Source organism: Kwoniella europaea, chromosome 1 (genome assembly GCF_036810445.1).
Source record: "Kwoniella europaea PYCC6329 chromosome 1, complete sequence".
In the NCBI taxonomy this organism is placed as follows: Eukaryota; Fungi; Basidiomycota; class Tremellomycetes; order Tremellales; family Cryptococcaceae; genus Kwoniella; species Kwoniella europaea.
In genome coordinates, this window is record NC_089487.1 from 6,284,243 (window position 1) to 6,306,047 (window position 21,805).

The window sequence follows — 21,805 nt, forward strand, 5'->3', positions numbered from 1 at the left end:
GGCAGAGATAATTAGAAATTATTGATTCTACCCTCGAGAAACGAGCTTGATGCTCTGAATGAGGGGATGTCAGTTACGATCTTGATGATTTGATGTGTGGTTATACATGTTACGATGATATACGTTCTTTATAGACAATCAGATGCATTGCATGTATCGTCCTCTAGCATGAAAGCGACTGCGTCAGGTATGATAACGAGTGCCACATACCGAATAAAATCCACGTGTAATTCGTGATACACTCAGCTTGCCACTTCACTCGATCTCAGCTTAGACTGACTTTTCTCCTACTTTACTTTATCATTCATCATTTATCATCCCAACATACAACCTGAAAGATGGCAACGGTACATCCATCGCGAATGGGTCTTGTCCCCGCTGGAACATCACGGTCTTCAGCGCCTTCAAACGGAGAAGGATCGAACAGCCGTGAGGAAGAATTGAGGAGGAAGTTGATAGAGAGGAAACGAGGTGGGGATGATAGACGAGACAGGGACGGCGACAGAGATGAACGACGGGACAGGGATAGAAGTCGAGATAGAGATGAAAGACGAGAAAGGGATGGTGATGGTGATAGAAGAGATAGGGATAGAGACAGAGCAAGAGATAGGGATGGGGAAGGATTCAGATCATATGACTCTAGACGAGATGAGCGAGATCGTCGCGACAGAGATAGAGATAGAGACGGAGGAAGAAGAAGATCAGTTGACAGAGAAAGAAGAAGATCAGTTGACACAGAAAGAGAAAGAGATGATAGACCAAGAAGAGCTTCACCATCTTATAACGCTTACGATGCCAATGCGCCTCCTCCGCCTTCCAGCGGTAATGGCGGAGGATATGGATATGGAAGAAGAGATGATTTACCTTCTGGTCCACCCGGTATGCCCCCTCCATGGGTACCTAGAATGCAATCTTCCCAGAAGCCCAATTGGCAGAATCCCCCGCCTCATCAAAGATTTGGTAATAACGATCTGGAGAGGTGAGTCGATGGTCAACTTTCAATTGTAGTGTAATTCAGAAAAAATCAAATGCTAAATTCGTTGTTAGACGACGCCAAGAACGTGAGAATAATCCACTATCAATTTGGCCTGAATCGCCCAAAAGACCTTATCAGGATGAAGAGTGAGTGAATTTACATTACGAACATATAATCCCTCATTATCACCGTTGCCATAAATCCCTCGTCCCTCGCTTTGCCTTTACAAGATCTGAGACGCTTTGTATACTGACGATATTGGGTAATTAGCGAACTCGAAGCGGAACGTAAAAAGAACAAATCGAAATCGAAATCGAAATCGTCTAAACACAAATCCAAATCAAAGTCATCTAAACACAAATCATCGAAACATCGATCATCCAAAAGATATTCCGACGAATCTTCTTCAGAAACCGATTCGGAGGAAGAGGATAGGCGTCGAAGACGACGAAAAGAGAAGGAAAGAGAGAGGAGGAAGAGGTACGATTCCGAAAGTGTATCTGATTCAGAGGAAAGAAGGAGGAAGAGAAGAAGGTCAACGGCTAGGGACGAGGAGGAAAAAGAGGAGGATTTGGCAGATCAATGGGTCGAAAAAGGAGGAGAAGTCGTTTTGATTCCTAGTGAGAAAGACAAACAGAAGATCGAAAGTCATCATCATAAATCACCTGAGAAAGTCGTTCAAAAGAGATTGGAAGAAGATAGCGATGATGAGGAGATCGGACCTCAACTGCCTACTGAAGCTAGAGAGAAAGGAATGGATAGATCGGCGTGAGTATTTTGACTTTATCTTCATTTCTTTCACATATCGCTGCAGACGATTCTGTAAAGCATTTGCCACATAATGTTGATTTTATTCTTTACTTCTTTACTCGAATGAATGATATGCTGACCCTTCGTTCACAGCTTCGCCCACATGAGACCAGGAGAAGGAGAAGCGATGGCTCTCTATGCCGAATCAGGACAACGTATCCCCCGACGAGGAGAAATCGGTATGGAAGCTGCTACAATTGAGAAATTCGAACAATCCGGATATGTCATGTCTGGATCAAGACATCAACGTATGAACGCTGTCCGAATGAGGAAGGAGAACCAGGTGATCAACGAAGCTGAGAAGAGAGCGATATTGAAATTGCAAAGGGAAGAAAAGGAGAAGAAAGAGGGCATGATCATTACTCAGTTCAAGGAGGTAAGTTCTTTTATCCAGGTTCTAGACACAATTGATCATGTGCTGATATGGTAATCTGATTTTGTAGATGATGGAGGAGAATCTGAGGAAACAAGGTATAAATCGACCCTAATTGTATTGATATCCGTCAAGCTCGGCAGGAAATATGCATCTTCGGTATCAGGCTGCTTGACTGAGCAAAACTACTGATGATGCGTTACACTCGCGGGTTCTTGACTTGGAGTAGCTGATCCTTTCAATATTGACCTGACCTCGAAATAGCGATGTTCTGCCGCGGATGGCGTAGTTCATGAAAGAACGCAAATGGGTCAAATAGAATGCTTTTTCTCGAAAAATCCCGTGTGCATTATGTCTCTTAGGAACAGAGTGAAGCAAGAAGCATCAAAGTCGTATATAAAGAGGACTGGGTAGAGTAGCGAATTTGAGCGTCTAGGGGAAGGCAAGCCGAGGATCAATTAGTAGATGTGGTGCATGGTTTGGGGATCATCAGATTGAGAATTGATTCTCGTGCGCTGTAACAGGCGCAGGACCAATGATATATTCACAAGGTTCCTCTTATTTCCTCGATTGTATTGGGTTAATCGTCTGCCAACACAGCTACATCGATATTGTGCATACCCATGTTGTACGGCTTCTTCACTGATGAGATCATCAAGTCTGTTCGTGTTGAGTGTAGTGCATCTTTAAATTGTGCAATCAAGGTCTCCAAGCAAGTGGTATGTGGTGACAAAAAAGTACAGTCTTATAGTACAAACATGGCTGATCCTGTGTATCGCATACTAGCTAAAATGACTATTCAACCGATTAACTCGCGGGGGGAGAGACGAGGTAAAAAGTCTATTGTTGACAGTTGACTTTTTCAGCATGATTGATGTTGGTGTACAAGCATGAAACATATATATCACTCACGACTATCTGAGGGTTTGCAGACGAAAAGGAAGATCGGAAAGCGGCAAAATTGACAGGTGATATCATTCCCAGACCATCTGAGCCAGACGGAATAAATCAGCGAGGACACTGCTGGAATCGAGACTTATGTAACTGTAACTCACATCCACCTTGGCCTCTATAAAAGATGGTATCTCGTACACTTCCATCGGTGTTCGTCCATTGAGCTGTTATCTGGGTTGTGGCGGGGTTGTAGAAAAACTGATACATCGGTCAAGCAGCCATACCTCAGCAAGACCCTATCACGATAGATACCATCAGAAGAAGATTCGCTGTCACTTACCACATCTGTCTCGACCCCTTGGTTCCCACGGGGTTGGAAGGTAGTAGGTGTATTCTGGGCTTTCCCCCTCACTACACACCATCGCCACAAGATTTTGAGCTATCATATAACCTAGTAGAATGATGAAATCGCTCACCTTCTGAGGCAGCGCCGACAAAACTGGCATAAGAGCTATATGTAGAAAGCATTTCAATATCGTACCAAGATAGAGCCGTAGGCAAAAGCAGTGACTTACCGGCTTGCACTTGAACCGGTACCCCCCATATTGGCAGTAGTCGCACCTCCGTTGAATGCTGATTCGGACGTATAAGTATCAGCAACCACTTTCACGGCCCTTACTTCCCGTGCTTTCGCTGAGATACTTACCACCACCGAAATAGGGGTAGGCTGCATTTCGAGTACCCGGTGAGATCGTGAAAAGTACAGGTCCGTTATCGCTCTGACCGAAAGATACCACCAGAGCATTGTTCAAATCCTGCAAAGAATGAATGTAGAGAATTGAGCAGAAACCACAAGAGATCATCTGCAGATACATACAGTAGTGACGTCGTATATGTTTGCTTGATTCAGAGTTCGGGAAACGTATCCTAACGAATTGGAATTGGCATCGAGAATTTGAATAGCTCCGGTATACCTAGTGTGACAGACAGTCAGGATGAGTAAGCCTGATGTTCATTGTGGGCCTTAGAGATTGCACTAACATCGGTGGGACGTTTGATTGACGAGGTCTAAGAGCACGATTTCTGGAATATCGCCTTGTAGGTTTGAGCAGAGGTTGACCTATTTTCATACATTCCGCATTGGTGGAACATAGTGATTTGCTCTTCAGATTACCTGCATCAGCTGGGTTAAGGGAGTATACCGAGGTGAGGCATAAGAGCGCGAAGATCGTAAAGAGTCGAATCGTCCACATGTCGTATAGATGTATTATGTACTATCTAGGTGGTCTGATGATGAGCTCACCTCTCTCTGAGCTCGACGTGTTTATATATCCTTTTGACGGACAGCGTCTACCAACCGACCTGGGGAAGCTGTACACGGGCATTTAGTAGATCTGCAAGAGGGAGTTTAAGCTGCTGAACCATGTTTCAGTACTGTAGTGTATTTTAGCCTCACGAACCCGCGACCTTGCTTCGGGATGCGTTATCCGCGGGTACATTGACAATCTTATCTGGGCTTACAACACACCGTAGATCTGATTATAATGTGGACGGATGAAGAACTGAGACATTTCCAGGACCTGGGGGCGGAGTAGGGGATGACTCAGAGCTTATCAACACCTCGGTCACCAGGATCAGTTCACGTAGAGTTTCAATACATTCTACACAGTATACCCAGAATGAGGAAACAGAGGGAATCGAAAGGAAAGTGAAAATATGTAATTGAAGAGCGAAACTGAATTGAGAGGCGGGACTGTCTTTCTGGTTCCGAAAGAACATAGCCCAATCGATAGACCAGGCAAGGTGTGTATAAGGACTTGGTGTCATGGGCCGAATCATGTTTTACACCTCAGGAGACGGGAGAGTGACATACTTGAACGTCTATCAGAGTAAGCTATGTTATCAGCCTATCATTCTTCTCAGAATATTCACAGACAAAAGAAGGACTGACCACTATCTGAGGTGAAGCCGAATCGAAATCTTGTGTGAACGCCTGATAATCGCTTTGGGCAATCATTCCGAAACCGTCTACAAGATATTGTCTCGCATCAGCCATCCATGACATGAGATTGTTTATGCGTGAAGCCATCTCTTACAGTTCTGTCCACTTCCATAAAAAAATATAGTATCTTGCTTGGAACTGTCCGTGTTGGTCCATCGTCCGGTGATAGCCTGAGTTGCAGGATTATATAGGAACTGAAGACGTTTTGTCAGTAAAAAGCTTTACTTGATATGTGCAGTAGCGACTTACGATTGCTGTCTCCTGCCCACCATATAGGCCACGAGTATTTTCAAGACCTTCATCATCAGGTTGAGCGGTTCCGGAGACTGTCATGTTCAAGAAAATTCATCAGTGCGAAAGTCCATCGGCAAAGGCAAGGCTGAAAAATCAAGACTACGGTAGACTTACTCTCCTTTGAGATACCCGACAACAATGCGAATGCGCTATAAGGGACAGTCAGTCATGACTCGTACTCCGTTTTGTAGAGATGTACGAACCTAGAGCCAGAGCCAATATTGGAAGATTGATCATTGAAAGCTGGGGATTCATGGTCAGATCAGGACAGGCTCTTCGCGGTGCGATCGATATTGGAGATTATAGACCCACCGCCACCTAGATACGGATAACCAGCTTGTCTGTCATTCGAAGATATAGTGATCGTGAACGGGTCGGAACCGTCTTGCGAAAAGAGCAATGATACTGCCTCGTATGGACTCTGCATCGCACAGTATGATTCTCCATCAGTTTGTGCAATTACCAATTGAGGAGGGGCTGGTATGAGCTTTACTCACCGTAGTGAGATCATAGCCTCCATCCGGATTGATGTTTTTCGAGATATACCCTATACTATTTCCATCAGAATTGAACACTTGAATACCCCCAGAGTAGCTGGTAACGTAAATCAATGGTCAATCTGATGTCCTACCGTTGCGAGGTCTACGTCGTATGGACAGCAAGCGAAGATGAACCTACACTTCTGGTGAGTCTGATTGACGAGGTCTAAGGGCCCTTGTACCCGTTGCTCTTCGAACAGGTTTCAACAATGGTAAACCTTTTCTCAAACATTCTGCGTTGGTACTGCAAAGTGATCTCTTGAATGGTAGGCCTCGTCCTGATCTTCTGTTGTTGACGTATAGGTCTCGCTCGCTCCTTCTCCTGGGCACGGCTGAAGGGGCGGCTCGTGGTCCAACTAAACGATGATCCTGAACAGTTGTAGTTTGCGCTAGGGTACAGACCAGGAAGAGAAGGGCGAAGAAGGAGAGCAAGCAACTTTTGATCATTTTCGTGGAAAATCTGTGTCAGTGTGTGGATAATGAAGATTTCTGGAGGCAAGAAAGTATTTACTTCGGTGCAACTTCGACCTGGCATTGGAGATATAGAAGGATGAGCATCGAGTCACCTCTCCATGTTAGGGCCACGCTATGAACCGTTCGTATAATGAGGCTTGTGGTCATTGTTTGCAGAAGTTGCGGACTGAAAAAGCACACGCGAAATGGATAAACATTACGAGAGTCATTCCTATGCTGCTGGTCAAAAGTTCTATCGGATGGACAACTCCATCCGTGCCTGCACGTCACCAGATAGGAAAACATTGCATTTAAGCTTCCTAGGTATGTCGCCTCATCTACGGCACTGTTTGCTGACTTTTTTGCTGCAGAGAGCCTGCGGATCTTTCAGACTTTAAGCTACCGTAGGAGACCTTCCGTTGCGGATGCAAACGACATAGGAGATATTACCATGGGAGTTCTAAACTTACTCATTCGCCAGAACAGAAAGAAAAGGAAAACGTAAATCATAGGATAGGTGAGCATAGTAATGAAATGAGTGCCGTTTTGAGCACTCCAACAGCGGGACCTAGCTTATAAGATAAGAGTGACCAGTCTTCGTCCCTCATGATCCTGTGAGTGGTCTTCCAGAACACTTCTCGTGTAAGAGGTGCTATACCGTACTGCACAGTTGAACTAGAATCCTTCGACTAAATTCGTTACCATACAATGGGTTGCCACAAATAACGCCGTCAAAGATCTTATTGCTGTGAACAACGGCAGTACCGTTTGGAAGTCTTATACAGTCTCCTCTAGGTTCTGTGCCTATGAGCCTACTGACCTTTTGGCCGTTAGTAGATATCTTAGGGGGGTTGAACGTGATAATGCAGTCGACTTCCCACAATGCTGCATACAAACAGAATTTTGGCTATGTCCTGAAATCCAGAGCTGTTGTGAGTGCTTACCTTTTTTGTTAGTACACTGACAAAACAAGAGAATTTGACCTCTTGGATTGGCTGCGGATATAGAAACTTTCCAACTGGATTCGAGAAGCCATAAGGATCCCAACACATTTCTTCTCGTCTTTGGGGGCTTGTATGATCCATGGAACAAGATCGCGGTTATGAAAAGGGTTATATGTAGGCGACGAAGGACATGACTGACGGGGTTAGTAGCTGTAGAACCAAACAAACGGAACACGCCCTTCGTATTGTGCCTTGCACACCACACGGTTGTCCTGATATTCGGTTCCGCATCTCTGCGCCTCTTAAGGTGACAGTTGTTTACATGCTTGTTTTATGCATCGTGAATGGTACATAGGAACAGTCATAGCATAATATGAACAGCATATTGCAGGTGGACCTTGTATCTCCTAACAAAACAGCTATCGGACGTATATCTTGTATTGATGTTGATGGAGAATGACCAGAAATGTCAAGAACGATAAAGTGTAATTGTACCGTATACAAAAATCGAGAATTACATAGGGCATAAACTGACACCAAACCGAACAAACGCAGAACTCGTATATGAACTGTTTACTATACCATACTAGAATACAGTCCTTTCACGGCAAAGGGAAACGGAATAGGAACCCTCATTCCTCAAACCCTCATTCCCATACCCATACCCATGTTCACTCCATTCCTTCCCCAACCCAACTCATGTCGACCATCATCCACCATCTTGGTATCATTCCAAGGTATACCCGCTCTTTTCTTTACATGCACCGGTTTAGCCGTAGGACCAATATCTATCCCTCCTTCTCCGTTTTGCTCTCTAGCCTCAGTGGGGGGCATTCGAAGGGTGTAGAGGGTTTCTTGATCATACAAATGCCTTTTCGCTTGAAACTCTTTTCGCAATGATGCTGAGGCGGAGAAGCTGTATGTAGAGTTGCGTCGTTTGATCTCAGGTTTGGGGTCCTCCGGACGCTGTACCGTTGAGCTGGTTGACCAGGCTACGGAGCCTTCCAAGGAGAGAGTAGCCGGTGAGGGTAGGATGTGGATCATGCTAACAAAATCAGATTATCAGCTGATATCCCCGAGTACCTCCATTGGTGATGGTGTAAAGCTATGTGCCATATGCTGAAACTTGATCCTTGCCAAGGGATAAAAGCCCAGATACTGAAAGATACACTCACTTGGCAAATCCATGTCCTACTTTCTCGGTCACTCCCACGACCCCACTGACAGAAGGCATTAGAATGCCCCAAAAGGCTCTTTCCAGACTTTCTCTAGCAGCTTCGACCCATGCCCAAGGGTTGAGACTGACATTTGTGGGGATATATTTGGCCTGAGGTGATTTGGGTGGATGAAATAGGTACAGTACTCTCGATGGCATCGGGGTCTCTCCATATGTCCATTCTCGTTCATGATTCGATTGCTGGGACATCTGGTAAAATCGATCAATATCAATCAACTCATTATATCCCTACTGGACTCTCGCAGCGATCCTCAACTCACTGTAGATTCTCCCTTACCCGGCTGTCTCACCAGAACCAATATATCTTCATCTACCTCTTCATGTTCCTCCTGGTCTTGGCCCTTATCGTTCTTCTTAGGTTTCAAGGATCTAATTGTACCTTTGGCAGTGAAGAAGCTGCCACCATCATCTGTCAACCCATCTACCCATGGGTCGGAGGAATGTATTTTATCTTCTTTCGTACTTATCATAGAACCTCGGATCATCTCTTGTAATCTTTTCTGTTGTGGTTTTGTGAGTGTGGTGGGAGTGAGGGAGTGCAGGGACATATCTCCCAGTGATATACGAGCATCGTAACTTGGTGCTGGTCGAGAGTGATATGAAGGAGGTGGGACTACAGAAGAAGATTCGGACATAGTAGAATACCGATCTGGCTGGGCTACTGTACAGTACAGTACAGTTAAGCTTAGCGATGTTGATGATATTTATCATGTATATTGCAATATTAGATCGAGCAACAGGAAATCGACAAGGACATGAGCCGCTAAGCAATCCATCAATAATTCACTTCATTCCGCAATCACACCGCAGGATATCTATCCAATTCAGTTTCAGGTGGCAAGGAAACATCTCAAGCCACAGTCGCAATTCATGGGTCAGAGCAAAGTGTTCTAGTGTATATCCTTGTGCATCTTTGCGTCATTCCCATCAAGGCACAAGCTCACATGAAAAACACTCATAGACACATTCAATACATGCATACTCCGTTACCCATGCACACCTCCCACCTCATGCACCTTGCACGCATCATCGTTTACAACAAAGAGGTGGTATACCCTTTCAGAGACCAACAGTTTACGTAAGATCACCAAATCCCTCGTTATACGCGACTTGCGGCACTGTTTTGAGCTAGCTCATGTCGACAACAGGATCAAGGATGACTGTGAAGATATACAGCATAACATCCATTACCTGATACTCAAACTATCAGACCATCATCATACCTTGGATTAACAGCACGATGAACTACGCACCAGGCTCAGGGCCATCCAACGGTTATCCAATGATGATCCCTCAGTCATCGACCAACGCCGAAGGAACGTTTAACAGTCAACAACAACAGGGACAACCTACGATGGTCAACCCGGCGGATTTAGCAATGATAGCTAGACAAGGATACATGCAACAGCAACAGCAATTGGCCAATATCAACCAGCAGTACGGTGCTGGACAAACGTATGGGATGACAACTCAGATGCAGCAGGAACAAATACACAGACAACTACAAGCTCAACAAGCTGCTGTCGCTGCGGCACAAGCACAGGCAGCGCAAGCTCAAGCTCAAGCTCAGGCGCAAGGACAGGGTCAAAATCAACCAGGAAGGAAAAAGAGAGGGGTGAGTGGTGTATCGACCATCCCATTGCTTCGCTCTTCGTACCATATCACAAAGAAAGAGAAGTAAGCTGATATTGCCTGTCGATAGCCAAAACCATCAGTCGGTTCTCAGATGGTCGCCCGTCAAACAGCATCTTTTCAACCTCCAAACTCACAAGAACACTACATCAAAAACGCCATGGCTTTACCAACTTCCTCTCAACAGGCACAAACACAAATACCACCTCAAGGTGTGTCCGGAGAACCGGTCGAACCGTGGGCGGACGCTTTGGACGAATTGGATCCCAGGGAGATAGCTATGGGGAGATTCAGAAAGCGACATGAGGTCTTGTCAGAGGTGTTCAGTCCGGATGCTATCAGTGAGTGGAATTTTCGTTGACGGATATAGTGAAATAGATACAAGGAAACTTACTGATACTACTTTTTGTGACATAGAGGATATACCGAACGGTGAATACGATCCATGGGCAGGACTAGGTATGGACGGCGAGACATTAGAAGCTAAATTAGTGAGTGACAATATACCTAATCTAACTATGACCCTTTTTTCATCGCCTCACCTTCCACCTAGTATAGTGGGCATGTCCGAGTGCTGACTGTTCTGCTCACGAAACAGCTTGCTCTGGAAAAGGAAAACGAAGAACTAGAAGCTAGGTCAAACACGATTGTTGAAGATTTTAGGAAGAGGTTGCAGGATATAGATGCCGGTGTTGACGTTTCTACAGCGACCGCTGTTGTGGCATAAGATCTTGCGGAGGAGAAGGAAGTGTATCTGTGCAGGGTCTATATATGAGTATGTACGAATATCTATGGTAATCACGGTCTTCTCTCCTGACTTCAGGAATACCGATCTTCTCCACTCATGCGGGTTTTGATTCGTCCCCTCCTAGTCTCTGCTTACCTTTTACCTCTGCTTACCTCCTACGCTGCTCTCCTTCCCCCCCCCATGCATATTCATCACCTTTTCTCCTATTCCGCCCCTCCAGACTCTTCTTCTTCCTTCTCGTCCTAATTCACCGATCTTCAGCTCGTCTTCAAGAGAATCGATAATGCATCTTGACTAATCTCCAGTCAACTTCGTCAATGAATGCTAAAACGTTCAGCACTGATACATCATTACTTGCCTTCCTCTCACTTTACACGTCCTTTATTCACATTCAAATTCAAACACTAATAGAGCCCGTCATGGACCTGGTGAAAGGTAGTAAAGGATAGCAACTCGTCATGCCCTGACCTCACTGGATTCACATTGCAACCGTACAGGTATATATCAATGAGTCAACTGACGATTTTCATTCAATATTACATATCTCTCAACCCACATAAACCCATATTTTCATAACTCCACCCTCACTCACTTTCACAATATCACAACATGCCATACAGAGCTTATCCTCCCGCACAACTCGTCCCCTACGATCCAAGACAAGAAGGCTTATACATGGTCGCTGGCAAAAGAGATGGAAGCCCAAGGAAGGTCGTCGCGTATTATCGAGATGATGGAGATCCAAGGTTAAACGGCTATCAGGACAGAAGGAGAGGAGATAGCTGGACTGAGAGTAGTTGGTGCTCTAGCTCAGATCGGAGCGGAAGTAGTGGTGAGTCCGGTTGTGATACAGATCTCTGCATTCGGGAGGGGGGTAGGGAAGGCAATTGTCTACTAACATGGTAATATGGTTTATCTCAGATTCCTCCACAGCAAAATCAATGAGAGCTCTATTCTATAACGCATTGGCGAATCTACGAGATCGATTCTACGATAATATGTATATTGACTCTCAACCTCAAAGATATAGGCTTAATCGGCGTGCTCCATCGACGAGGTCGTATTCCGATTCGAGTGAAGAGTATTGGAATAGGTCGGGGTCGGAATCTTCTTTATCTTCTATTCCTAGTTGTTATACTTGTAAGTGTCGTCTGCCTAATCATCAATCTGTATGTGGCAGGTGCAAAGACGAATCTGGTAGTTTCTGATCTTCGCCGCCCATGCACTGTAATGATATAGGCTCTTCAGCCTCCGAATCCTCCTTGCCGGACAGATACAGAGTTCGACCTGAATTCATGTACCCAGTAAGATATAGAGAACATCGACGTGAGTAGTATGACATACAGTGAAACATCCCTCGACCGACATTTGAATGCTGACACCAAAGGTGATAATGTAGATCACCCAAGACCAAGATATGTACGTGAACGAGGTCTCTGGGAGAGGATCTTAGGCTGGTAGACTCTCCTTACAGTACATACGTGCATTGTATCGGTATGAGTCATCTCTGGTACATCTGTCAGACCTGAGAAGGAGTGTAGCCCACAATCATATCTTATTTTGACATTTCTTCCGCCAATGATCATGCATATAGTATCTTCTTGACTTATCAAATGATGTGGGCCTGCAAAACTCAAGCTCAAGCCAGTACTTACGGTAAAGGGTTCGTGAGTTTGAATATTCAGATTATCGTCCTTTGTTTCACACTGAAAAGAAAAGTAAAAGTAAAAGCTTATCATATATCCTTTACGTTATCCTTTGAAACGTATAATCGACCCAATTGTATCTAAAAGACACTATCAAAGGATGTACAGTACAGTGGATCTTATCATCTGGATCTTTGCGTGTAGCGTATAAAGATAGCCTCACAGCGATTTCTCAAAGGATTCAGGGTGGGTAATTGCGTCTAGATTTCTTTGCTTTCGCATGTTAAATCATTTACGGTCAAACACTTCAATAGTACAAAGGACCAGCTACAGACAGATTACTGAAATGGCTCTAAAAGATAGATGGGATAGACGAAAACATCGAAAACATTACAAACGATCGAAATACCTCAGAGAATATGATGATCCTAGATCTCCCAAGACAGCAAGATCACCAGCATACGATGCCTACATTACTCCCTCAAGCTCTGAAGGGCGATACACAGATGGTTCCACCGACTTAAGAAATTCTAGGGACGTAGGAGTGATGTCTAGCTCTGCTCGATCGGACTACTCGGGGTATTCGGATTCGTCTTCTGGTAGCAGTGACGATTCGATCTCTGCACCACAGATGAGGAGGACGAGGGGAAGGAGGGGTTATTCTAGTGATGCTTTTTCATACCCAGAGTCCGTCACTTCTAGCTCAGAAAGAGATGAAATACCGAGTGAGTGGCACGTGCTCCTGATGCTAGAAGTCAAGGTCGTGTTGTTGTTTTGACAAACGAGGAATAGGTAGCTCAAGATCATCATCTTCCATCAGCACAGGCAGCCCTATATTGCCCATAAAACCCTATCCTGTATATGAAGGGTCCTCCCACTCTTCCGTTAGCTCTTCAAGCAATAGCAGGGGAACTCAATCGAGCTCAGGGGGAACGACAGGATGCTCAGATGAACCTTCTCCTATCAGTAAGTACCTTCAAAACGTAAAACTGGGCCGGTGTAATCTGTAATATTGCGTTCGTCGAAGGAATCCTGCTCATAGATGGTCTATCTTCTACTATCGTAGCGAGATCCGATAGAAAGCATGTACCGCCGAAAAGCAGACATGGTAAGTCAGTGATCGATTCAGTTACTGTCGATGTTTCTGCTAAACAGGAAAATGTGTCACCGCATCTTCAAAAATAGACGAATCTGAACACTCTGGTCATACCGGTCATTCACCGACTTACGCCAACAGGGCAACATGTAAGTACTTGTGTGTGTTCCTGCCATAGAGCTTGCTGATGATATGTACTCTATATTTCAGTCATGGGTATGATTGGAAAAGGGCTGAACAAAGTGGCTCAAACTGTCGGTGGAAGACGATGAATATGTTGGTCAAACGTGTGAAAGGTGTGAGGGCCTTCCTCGCTCGAATCCTCATGAGAACCCTGCCATTGGCGTTTCTGATCAGCACTGTAATTTCTACCCACTCATGCATGTTGTATCTGTTCTATCGATGATCTGTGCGTCAGCCACTCGTCAACGCGGTATTCCGAAATAAAGCCGCTAATGGAGGACCGTGCACCGAGCATGGGGAACAAGACACCATCGGTCACATCCTCACACGTACAGTCTGTACATCTCTCAATGGAACAACTTGATCAAGCTTAAGTCTAACATAACATCCAAATTTCCACGAATCAAGATGGAAGACATCGTCCCTCTGATCGTCGCACAAGTGAACGATCAACGCTCCTTGCACGCTCTAACCCTCGTTCATAGCATTTCCAACAAATCAGCTACGATCCGTCTATACCATACCATCCGATTATCTCACCTCGACTCGATAGTCTCTTTCCTTACCTATGCACCTGGCTCCATTGAGACCCACGTCAAGCATGTCGAATTGAAGCTGAAGTTGGATATGGTCACCTCACCACGATGCGGAGAATTATTAGAGCGAATCAGAGAGTCCACCCGGAAGATGAGGGGGGTGATCGGCTTAAGCCTAACTATCGAAGGGAGCTATCCATATGGTGGACCACTGAGAGAAGAGCTATATCAATTATTCAGCTTACTTTCCACCTCATTATTCACGGATAATCATGAAGGATCAGAGTATTTCAGAGTAAGATACCTGGTCGAAGGTGAATCTAGAGAATGTCCACTGGTTAGAGAAGTTTGTGAAACGTAAAGATCCAGCGGGGATATTTGATGTGGTTATTGTGGGTGACGGTAGGGAGAATGAAGATACTGAAAGCTGGACATCCATGGTGATGGAGGGATATTGCCGAAAAGAGTGGAGGAATTTTTAGATGATGATGCTAGCAGTGCTAACTCCGTATGGTATCTTAGGGATTTTACACCATAAGTCCACTTCAAAAGGTGGCACAATGAGACTTCCTAACCTTAATCACCAGCGTCGTCATTCATCTCTCACAGATATTCGTACGCTTTATCGGCCAAATCCTCTATGCAATCCGAACTTTGTTTCCCAAAAATCCTGATCAAGTGCAGTCACGGATACAGGTAGCCTGGAACCGCGGCTATAATAGATGAAGAACTGTTTGCCGCTTTCGAATCTGTCTTTCTCGTTCTCTTCATTGTTCATCTCACAGTGTCCGAGCACAAATAATCGCTTGCAAGGATAGCTCATTCCTCAAGAGTTATTGCCACCCATTTCTCACTTGCAAGTACATTCTATCCGACAATACAAACGATGCTACATAACTCCAAGATGATGTCCGCTCAATTCAGACCCAACCTCAGACAATGCCCCTTCTCCACCGAAATCTTCGAAGACATCATTTCTTTCGTCAACGACCAACAAACCTTGCATAGTCTGACTCTCACCAGTCGCCTATGTAATCAACTAGCTTCGCCTATCTTGTACAAATCGATCACCCTCTTTTCAAGATATCAAATGGCGAAATTCCAAGCTGGTGCGCCGAGCTGGGCATTCAACGCGGTTCATCATATCGAAATGGCCCACACGTACACAGACGATATCGATGAAGAGACAACCGAGTCGCTCGAAATCGCCAATATCCTTATCTCCTCCAGACGCAAGAAGATCCTCAAATACCCTAATCTTCTCTCGTTCCATTTGACATACCAAGAGAGACCATTCGACACGATGTGTTGTACTGCGCTGAGAAGCGTGTTGTGTATGCTGAAATCTTTGATATTGAGTCAGATTGATCCGGGCAATGCGAAGGAGGGAAAGATGAAATTCCTTAAAGTTAATTATATCAAGAACTCAACTCAATATCATCATCTCGGATTACCATGCAAAGATGACGAATTGTTATATCTATATGATCTTCTATTGGAATTGCGATGGAAATATAAATCGATCATCTCGGTGGAAGCGAGTTTCCATGAATTAGCAAATTGGAATATGGGGTTGGTGGAAAGTGCTGAGCAGTGGCGAGAGAGGATAATGAATGTTTAGTTTCACGGTACTCGTACTTGTAGTTTCTATACCTATTACCTTCTGATTTCTATATTTTGCTTTCTTTCTTCTTTTCCCTTTGGGGATTGAATGCATTTTATGTTCGTGATAGGTTTAATTTCGCTTCAAGTATCAACTACCCAGTACTTTACCTTCATCCGCAGTCTTAAACACTTTGTTCCTCTGTTCTTTCCCATCAATCCACTCTTTCACTTTACCTATCGAGCTGTTCTCTGTAGGTTCCCTAATCCTCAATATTATCCTCCTATCCGGTTCTTCACCTTGCATTTTGATGGGTATGGGTAATCCCATCTTTTCGTATTCTTCTTTGTCTTTCCTGTTCTTCTCTTCTACTTGTGCCATCCATTCATCATTCCTCCTCGACACAGCGTCCAACCACTGGACTAGTGCCGCCCCATTCCCACCGAACTGTTCGAAATTCGCACTGTGTATTTCAATCTCCCTGAGGAATTTGTATGGTCCTTTTGGAGATTCTAGTGAGGCGAGTAAGCCAGCCGGTAAATTGTGACGATAGGGCATCACCGGTAAACTGAGGTACTGTAAACTTTTCCATCGATACATCAAGTTGAACAATGTTTGTTCTGACCAATTCACACCTTCTTTCTCTTCTTCTCCTCCTTGGTGTCCTCTGGATTCTTCTGATGTTATATAATGTTTCCCTATAAATCTCTTGGGTCCATAGGTTCCTACTAGCAGATTAAGCCAATCTCCGACAAGATCATCCAAAAGCGTTCGATGAGCCATATTGTTCCCCGCTATCTTCGTCGGCCCAGAGCTGGTAATGACCAATTCAGGTATATCATATAATATAGCCGTAGCCCATGGTTGTGGTGCGATCTCGGGCCACTCCTTGCGTAAGGTAAATAGATAGACATCCCATTTGAGCAGTTCGAAGTGAATATGAATGGATCGAATCAGTTTGATTTGATCTTCAGGTTTGACGTAAAACATGTATAGGCAAAAATACTTGACTGCCTGAGCGTTAAATAGCTTGATATGTTTGTATAACAGGGGAATAGCGAATCTGTTGAAGTATTTGGTGGTTCGAGCTAGGACAGCGAGGGTCGGCTGGTCGGCGAAAGAGGTGATGAGTGGGATTAAGTCGGTAGGTAAGGTTAGTCTGGGATTGAAGCTCGCATTGATGCTGGATATCGAGGGTCCAGATGGAAGGCTTTCGGGAGGGTATGCAAGATAGTCAGGTTCGGAGGGTCTGTTCTTTGACTTGAACAGCTGTCGGAAGGAGAATTTACCCATGTCTTTCAATATGGGGCACTGATGATACGGGCAAACTTGGTGGATGAGTGCGATCAAGGATCCTGAGGATGTTGTCGGATGTGTCATGTCTGAGTACCGTGTACGAATAGTTGATCATCATCTCGTTACGTCGCAAAGAGATTCCTTTGCAATAAATGGTTTTTAGATCAGGGAAACGCGGCGGTGTCGGATCAGTTCATCCGGGAATCCTTATGCCGTTGTGATAACTTAAATAGCTGAATGATGGGCGAGTACGGGACGCACGCACAGGTCTGATGGAGCAGTATATATATATATACATACACCATTTGTTCTAGAATTTGGCATTCCCATCTGTATGCTGTTCACCGTCTACTTTGAAATTCTTCAGGGTGATCTTTTTCCTCCTTCACTTCTACCATAGACGATATCATACTTTGATTCTCCTAGATATACCGTATAATCCATTGACCATCTACCATAAGGTATGTCGAGTTACTCCGACTGTCCACCAACACAGTTCGGATCATCGATAATGAACTTGGCAGATCCCTCATCCGATTGGTACCGATCCTGGTTATTGTGATCTTCGAGCGTTTTCCGAAATACACCGTACCTTTCTGAAACACCAATACCGAATCCTTTAGGCCTAGGTCTTGGAATATTCCCGGTGGGGGATACAATTTCTTCGCAAGTCAGAGTGGTCTGCAGATCAGACACCTCGAAGTGATTGTCTTGGTAAAATCTGTCAAACTTCCGCCTCTGATCATTCGAGTGGTAGGTCGCACTTGTACTTGTTCCCCCGATGTGGTAGGCCATATGTCTGGGATAATGATTAGACCAGAAGAGGTCTGTGGTCTTGTGTCCCTAGTGCTTCTTGCTACTGTAATGAAGCGATCATCTTCGAAATCGTCAGGGACTCGTCTTTTAGATCTTGGAAGACGGATGTTCGTTTCTAGCTCCGATCGGTCTCCATCCGAAGCTATGACCGAATGTCATCGACAGATGAGCTCTACCAATCTGAGGTCGGATACGACCCATGTATTCTGATTGAACACCCACCCAGGTCTATGACTTCACGATGAGCGCTGGACAGGGGCTCTGAAGCAGTGGGTTCAGTAAGTGGCAAATCGGAAACACCGAGCTCAAAATTGAAATCTGGAGTGTCCAAACTACCGGCTATAGCCATTCTTTCCGACTCAAGAGCTCTGGAGTACTCCTCAACCTCTGCAGAGTTGTTGAAGGTGTCGAAGTCGAAAACATCAGAAGTAGCTGGAGGCGAGTCTTGAGTAAGTAGATTGCGACATGACGAGTAGGGAGCAGTCAAGTTGTTCGGAAAGTGATATCGAAAAGGAGGTGAGTCTGTCCTGTGGTATAGTAGCAATTCTGTTCAGTGCATTTGTCCAATTTCAAGAGTAGTCCCTCACTGCAAGAAGGCTAAGACTTCTTCGAACCCCTGTCATTTCAGAAAATGATTCTTTGGAACAAAGGTGTTTCACATGTGGCTAGGCAGCCGGCGTGAAAATGCGGAACACGTGTTTGACCCCGACGCAATTGGAAATGTGACACTATCTGTCTGTCCGTTATCAGAAGGTCGATGACTTCTCCGGTACATGGCCATAGATGGAATGAGATTAGCATACAAATGACTATGGACCATTACGATTATCTCGATTCCCTGATGAGCGTCGCTGAATAAATTGATGCTCTGGTGGAATTCTGTACTATGTACACTTCCAGTTTGATATCCATTACTCTAGGACAATCAGAAGCTCTCTACGTTGAGGTTAATAGACTGATGGCAACCTTCCCAGTTATCTTCCATTCGTTCTTACCACCAATACTCTCTGTTCTGTGAACAGTGCACCTAACATCTATATCACTGGGACGACGGACTAGCATATAGCATTCAAATTCCGCTACTCCACTTCCCACGTGTTGGTAGGGATTCTCTGCCTTCCAATGGTCCAATAAGTACGTCGCATAGTCACCTCCTATCTTCTCCATAGCCTGCACTCTCGAGTACGCTAGAGTATCCTGAAACATCAAAGGTCTGCCAGATAATTCGTCAGAGTGCTTTTTGTTCAAAGTTAGGGTAAGATCCATTTGCCACTTTCCGGATGGTATGTGCCTCCAGAGCACACCGGGTGCGCCAGAAGAGTCGTAAATGTATTTCTCATGGATATTGACCTCTCTTTTACCATGACTTGAATATACAACGTCAGGTGAATCATCAACAGAAGATGCGGAAAACTTGCGCGTTGCCGGATCAATACATGTGGCTATCTTTGGGGCTCGATCCGGAAAAATTCATTCTTGACGAATGGTGCGAGACATGATTTGGTAGCGCCTCGACACATGAAGCTCTTACATTGTTGACATCGTCCAGTCTCATTAGACGGGTCAGTTGAATTAGTACCAGTTGCGCTGGATGGCAAGAGAGTATTTCCTGCGCACCCTGTATTGACATCCGTCACTGGCATGAGCCTATTATGTGGCTTTTGAGCACTATCATGAATATAGCAAAATCTTCGCGTGTCGACCATGTACTCTCCGTTGTTGCTAAAAGGATAATTTGTGACATTTGGAGGTCCGGCAGAATTATCAGTCATTTGCTGGAATGTATGACCCTGCCAGGAAGGATCAGCAATCGTAGAAGTGTGATCTAGCATGGTCGCTTGATTGGTAAGTCTTTGTTGCAATGCTAAGTTACATCATAAGGCTGAGATGAAAGATTTGGATACCCAGCATATTCCTGACTGGCAAGGTGGCCGAGGTAGGACATGTCTGAGCCACTGTAGGCTGTCCAAAGTCCCATGATGTGTCATCACCGAAATTTGCTGTATTCCCGAGTTCAAGAGCTTGCATGGGAGCCATTTGTGACAGAGAGGCTTGGGGCCAATTGTTGTAAAAGTCCAGCTGTACTTGGGGACCGATGACCGGATATGTTGGTGTCAGTCGACAAGTTGAGATTGTCCATTCTGATGATTCACTCATGAACTGATGGTGTTCTCAAGGCATATGTGCCTCACCGATCGACTCGAGCACCTCAAACCGTGTAAAAGGGGCGAGGGTCCACCTAAAGTATCTTCGCAACCTAGAAAGGATGTATGCTTCCTTCCTTCAAAGCTGAAACGCTTTGGACACGTATGTCTCGAGTGCTGAGATTCATAGCTCGGGTCATAACCCAAAGACAAGGTTAGAAAAGTTCATCTTGAAAAGGATGCTGGACAGCTGGGATGTCTATGTACTGCAGGAGACGACGCATTCTCAAGTTTTCTCGTACCTAGCAGGAAAGCCCATATCAGATAGTTTGAGATACATTGCTTCACACTGAATAGAAGCCAGATAGGAACGGTGACACCGGCTGATCTATAGCACTATGACTTCGCCGAGAAAGCTAAACTAACCTCGACTTGAAGTGGTACGGTCAACTTGATGTGTCTACCTCTTGACCCAGCATTACTCGTGATACTCCCTTGATAGCCCATCACTCTATTCAGTGAGCGTTCGTAACTAATTATGGAGGTAGGCATCTTGGTGGGCTTGGAGCTGGACATCTGGGCGCCTATCTCACTCATGAAAGCTTGTCTGATCTTGTATAAGACCGTACCATTCCCGCCTTTAGCTTTGACAGGCTTGAAGGGATCAGATGCATTTCGAGCGATGCTTTGAACCCTCAATGAGCCCTCTTCATCTACATCAGGTTCTTTTGTAAGATGCTCCCAGTCTAAATTGGTGGAGCAGCTCCACTGTACTTATATGTTTGACGAACCGGGTTCAGGTTCATCAGTAGGCCAGACTGTAACATCTTGCAACGGCGCAGTATGCTTGAGGCTGTAAGTGGTTCTGCCAGGGGTTTGATACCGCATTAGGTTCACGTGACTACCTGTGAAAGTGGGACCCATGGCATGTTCGAAATGCTGCTGAGTCACACCTCTCGTCGAAACGTAGTCCGTCGTCAACCGTTTCATATTGAGCTTGGAGCTGATCTGGGCATGAGGAGCGATAATAGTAGACGCTTGAGTATTGTCAGAAGTAAATTGCCGTTGATGAAGGACGGAGGAGGAAGGCAACAATGTATTTTTGTCACTCCGTAGTGCTTGAGTCAAGGTGTTATTTACGCCATAGTCCGCACGGATCATGTCATTTCTAGACAACCCCTTGGCCAATGTCGTGTCATGAGTGCGAGCAGAGTATCCAGGGGTAGATGAGAGAGAAGCCTTTGGAGGTCGTGCCACATTCACTCTCTCCCTCGTCCCAGCGGCGGCGGGTGCCTGATCATCCTGAGGGGTTGATCCGGTAATCATTGGGTCATGTATACAGTCATGCAAGTATCCAGTTGGTGGGTACGATTTTCAACAGACTCTTCAGGCAACAGAGTCTCGAGGTCTTTGAGATTTTGATAGATGCCACCCAATGATGAGGTAACTGGCGCATAGTACTCAGGAAGGGTCGCTGCGACTCTTGAAGAAGGAGCGAGTTCATATGAAGGTGTCATAAAACGGGCTGACCCTCGTCGATCTTGATAAGGAGGACGAACGAAGCTGCGATGAGAGCAGCAGTC

At 45.1% G+C, this 21,805-nt stretch overlaps 12 protein-coding genes across 12 annotated transcripts; 6 read left to right on the top strand and 6 right to left on the bottom strand.

The window, feature by feature from the left end:
• Window positions 1-338: 338 nt before the first annotated feature.
• On the top strand, window positions 339-2,274 carry V865_002387 (uncharacterized protein; the record flags this gene model as incomplete). Its single annotated transcript, XM_066226188.1, has 5 exons — window positions 339-979; window positions 1,048-1,122; window positions 1,247-1,744; window positions 1,880-2,162; window positions 2,230-2,274. The coding sequence occupies 5 exons, from the start codon at window positions 339-341 to the stop codon at window positions 2,272-2,274; spliced, it is 1,542 nt and encodes a 513-aa protein (XP_066082285.1).
• Window positions 2,275-2,966: 692 nt separating this feature from the next.
• On the bottom strand, window positions 2,967-4,306 carry V865_002388 (uncharacterized protein; the record flags this gene model as incomplete). Its single annotated transcript, XM_066226189.1, has 9 exons — window positions 2,967-2,999; window positions 3,072-3,148; window positions 3,215-3,311; window positions 3,394-3,464; window positions 3,530-3,564; window positions 3,629-3,686; window positions 3,760-3,868; window positions 3,931-4,027; window positions 4,095-4,306. The coding sequence occupies 9 exons, from the start codon at window positions 4,304-4,306 to the stop codon at window positions 2,967-2,969; spliced, it is 789 nt and encodes a 262-aa protein (XP_066082286.1).
• A 589-nt stretch (window positions 4,307-4,895) lies between these two features.
• V865_002389 (uncharacterized protein) lies at window positions 4,896-6,335 on the bottom strand (the record flags this gene model as incomplete). Its single annotated transcript, XM_066226190.1, has 9 exons — window positions 4,896-4,934; window positions 5,005-5,081; window positions 5,150-5,249; window positions 5,305-5,381; window positions 5,464-5,498; window positions 5,553-5,592; window positions 5,662-5,770; window positions 5,847-5,943; window positions 6,028-6,335. 9 exons carry the CDS (start codon window positions 6,333-6,335, stop codon window positions 4,896-4,898), a joined length of 882 nt encoding a protein of 293 aa, XP_066082287.1.
• Window positions 6,336-7,924: 1,589 nt separating this feature from the next.
• Window positions 7,925-9,157, bottom strand: V865_002390 (uncharacterized protein; the record flags this gene model as incomplete). Its single annotated transcript, XM_066226191.1, has 3 exons — window positions 7,925-8,330; window positions 8,461-8,711; window positions 8,783-9,157. The coding sequence occupies 3 exons, from the start codon at window positions 9,155-9,157 to the stop codon at window positions 7,925-7,927; spliced, it is 1,032 nt and encodes a 343-aa protein (XP_066082288.1).
• Window positions 9,158-9,762: 605 nt separating this feature from the next.
• On the top strand, window positions 9,763-10,881 carry V865_002391 (uncharacterized protein; the record flags this gene model as incomplete). Its single annotated transcript, XM_066226192.1, has 4 exons — window positions 9,763-10,137; window positions 10,225-10,495; window positions 10,572-10,645; window positions 10,753-10,881. 4 exons carry the CDS (start codon window positions 9,763-9,765, stop codon window positions 10,879-10,881), a joined length of 849 nt encoding a protein of 282 aa, XP_066082289.1.
• A 630-nt stretch (window positions 10,882-11,511) lies between these two features.
• Window positions 11,512-12,363, top strand: V865_002392 (uncharacterized protein; the record flags this gene model as incomplete). Its single annotated transcript, XM_066226193.1, has 4 exons — window positions 11,512-11,734; window positions 11,824-12,042; window positions 12,142-12,228; window positions 12,302-12,363. 4 exons carry the CDS (start codon window positions 11,512-11,514, stop codon window positions 12,361-12,363), a joined length of 591 nt encoding a protein of 196 aa, XP_066082290.1.
• Window positions 12,364-12,894: 531 nt separating this feature from the next.
• Window positions 12,895-13,916, top strand: V865_002393 (uncharacterized protein; the record flags this gene model as incomplete). The annotated part of the gene is made up of 5 exons (XM_066226194.1): window positions 12,895-13,273; window positions 13,341-13,514; window positions 13,591-13,656; window positions 13,734-13,793; window positions 13,855-13,916. The coding sequence occupies 5 exons, from the start codon at window positions 12,895-12,897 to the stop codon at window positions 13,914-13,916; spliced, it is 741 nt and encodes a 246-aa protein (XP_066082291.1).
• Window positions 13,917-14,235: 319 nt separating this feature from the next.
• Window positions 14,236-14,724, top strand: V865_002394 (uncharacterized protein; the record flags this gene model as incomplete). Its single annotated transcript, XM_066226195.1, has 1 exon — window positions 14,236-14,724. One exon carries the CDS (start codon window positions 14,236-14,238, stop codon window positions 14,722-14,724), a length of 489 nt encoding a protein of 162 aa, XP_066082292.1.
• A 543-nt stretch (window positions 14,725-15,267) lies between these two features.
• Window positions 15,268-15,984, top strand: V865_002395 (uncharacterized protein; the record flags this gene model as incomplete). The annotated part of the gene is made up of 1 exon (XM_066226196.1): window positions 15,268-15,984. The coding sequence occupies one exon, from the start codon at window positions 15,268-15,270 to the stop codon at window positions 15,982-15,984; it is 717 nt and encodes a 238-aa protein (XP_066082293.1).
• Window positions 15,985-16,116: 132 nt separating this feature from the next.
• V865_002396 (uncharacterized protein) lies at window positions 16,117-17,259 on the bottom strand (the record flags this gene model as incomplete). The annotated part of the gene is made up of 1 exon (XM_066226197.1): window positions 16,117-17,259. One exon carries the CDS (start codon window positions 17,257-17,259, stop codon window positions 16,117-16,119), a length of 1,143 nt encoding a protein of 380 aa, XP_066082294.1.
• A 674-nt stretch (window positions 17,260-17,933) lies between these two features.
• Window positions 17,934-20,115, bottom strand: V865_002397 (uncharacterized protein; the record flags this gene model as incomplete). The annotated part of the gene is made up of 6 exons (XM_066226198.1): window positions 17,934-18,220; window positions 18,301-18,605; window positions 18,666-18,694; window positions 19,135-19,444; window positions 19,696-19,725; window positions 19,952-20,115. 6 exons carry the CDS (start codon window positions 20,113-20,115, stop codon window positions 17,934-17,936), a joined length of 1,125 nt encoding a protein of 374 aa, XP_066082295.1.
• Window positions 20,116-20,618: 503 nt separating this feature from the next.
• Window positions 20,619-21,548, bottom strand: V865_002398 (uncharacterized protein; the record flags this gene model as incomplete). Its single annotated transcript, XM_066226199.1, has 2 exons — window positions 20,619-20,968; window positions 21,014-21,548. The coding sequence occupies 2 exons, from the start codon at window positions 21,546-21,548 to the stop codon at window positions 20,619-20,621; spliced, it is 885 nt and encodes a 294-aa protein (XP_066082296.1).
• Window positions 21,549-21,805: the final 257 nt, after the last annotated feature.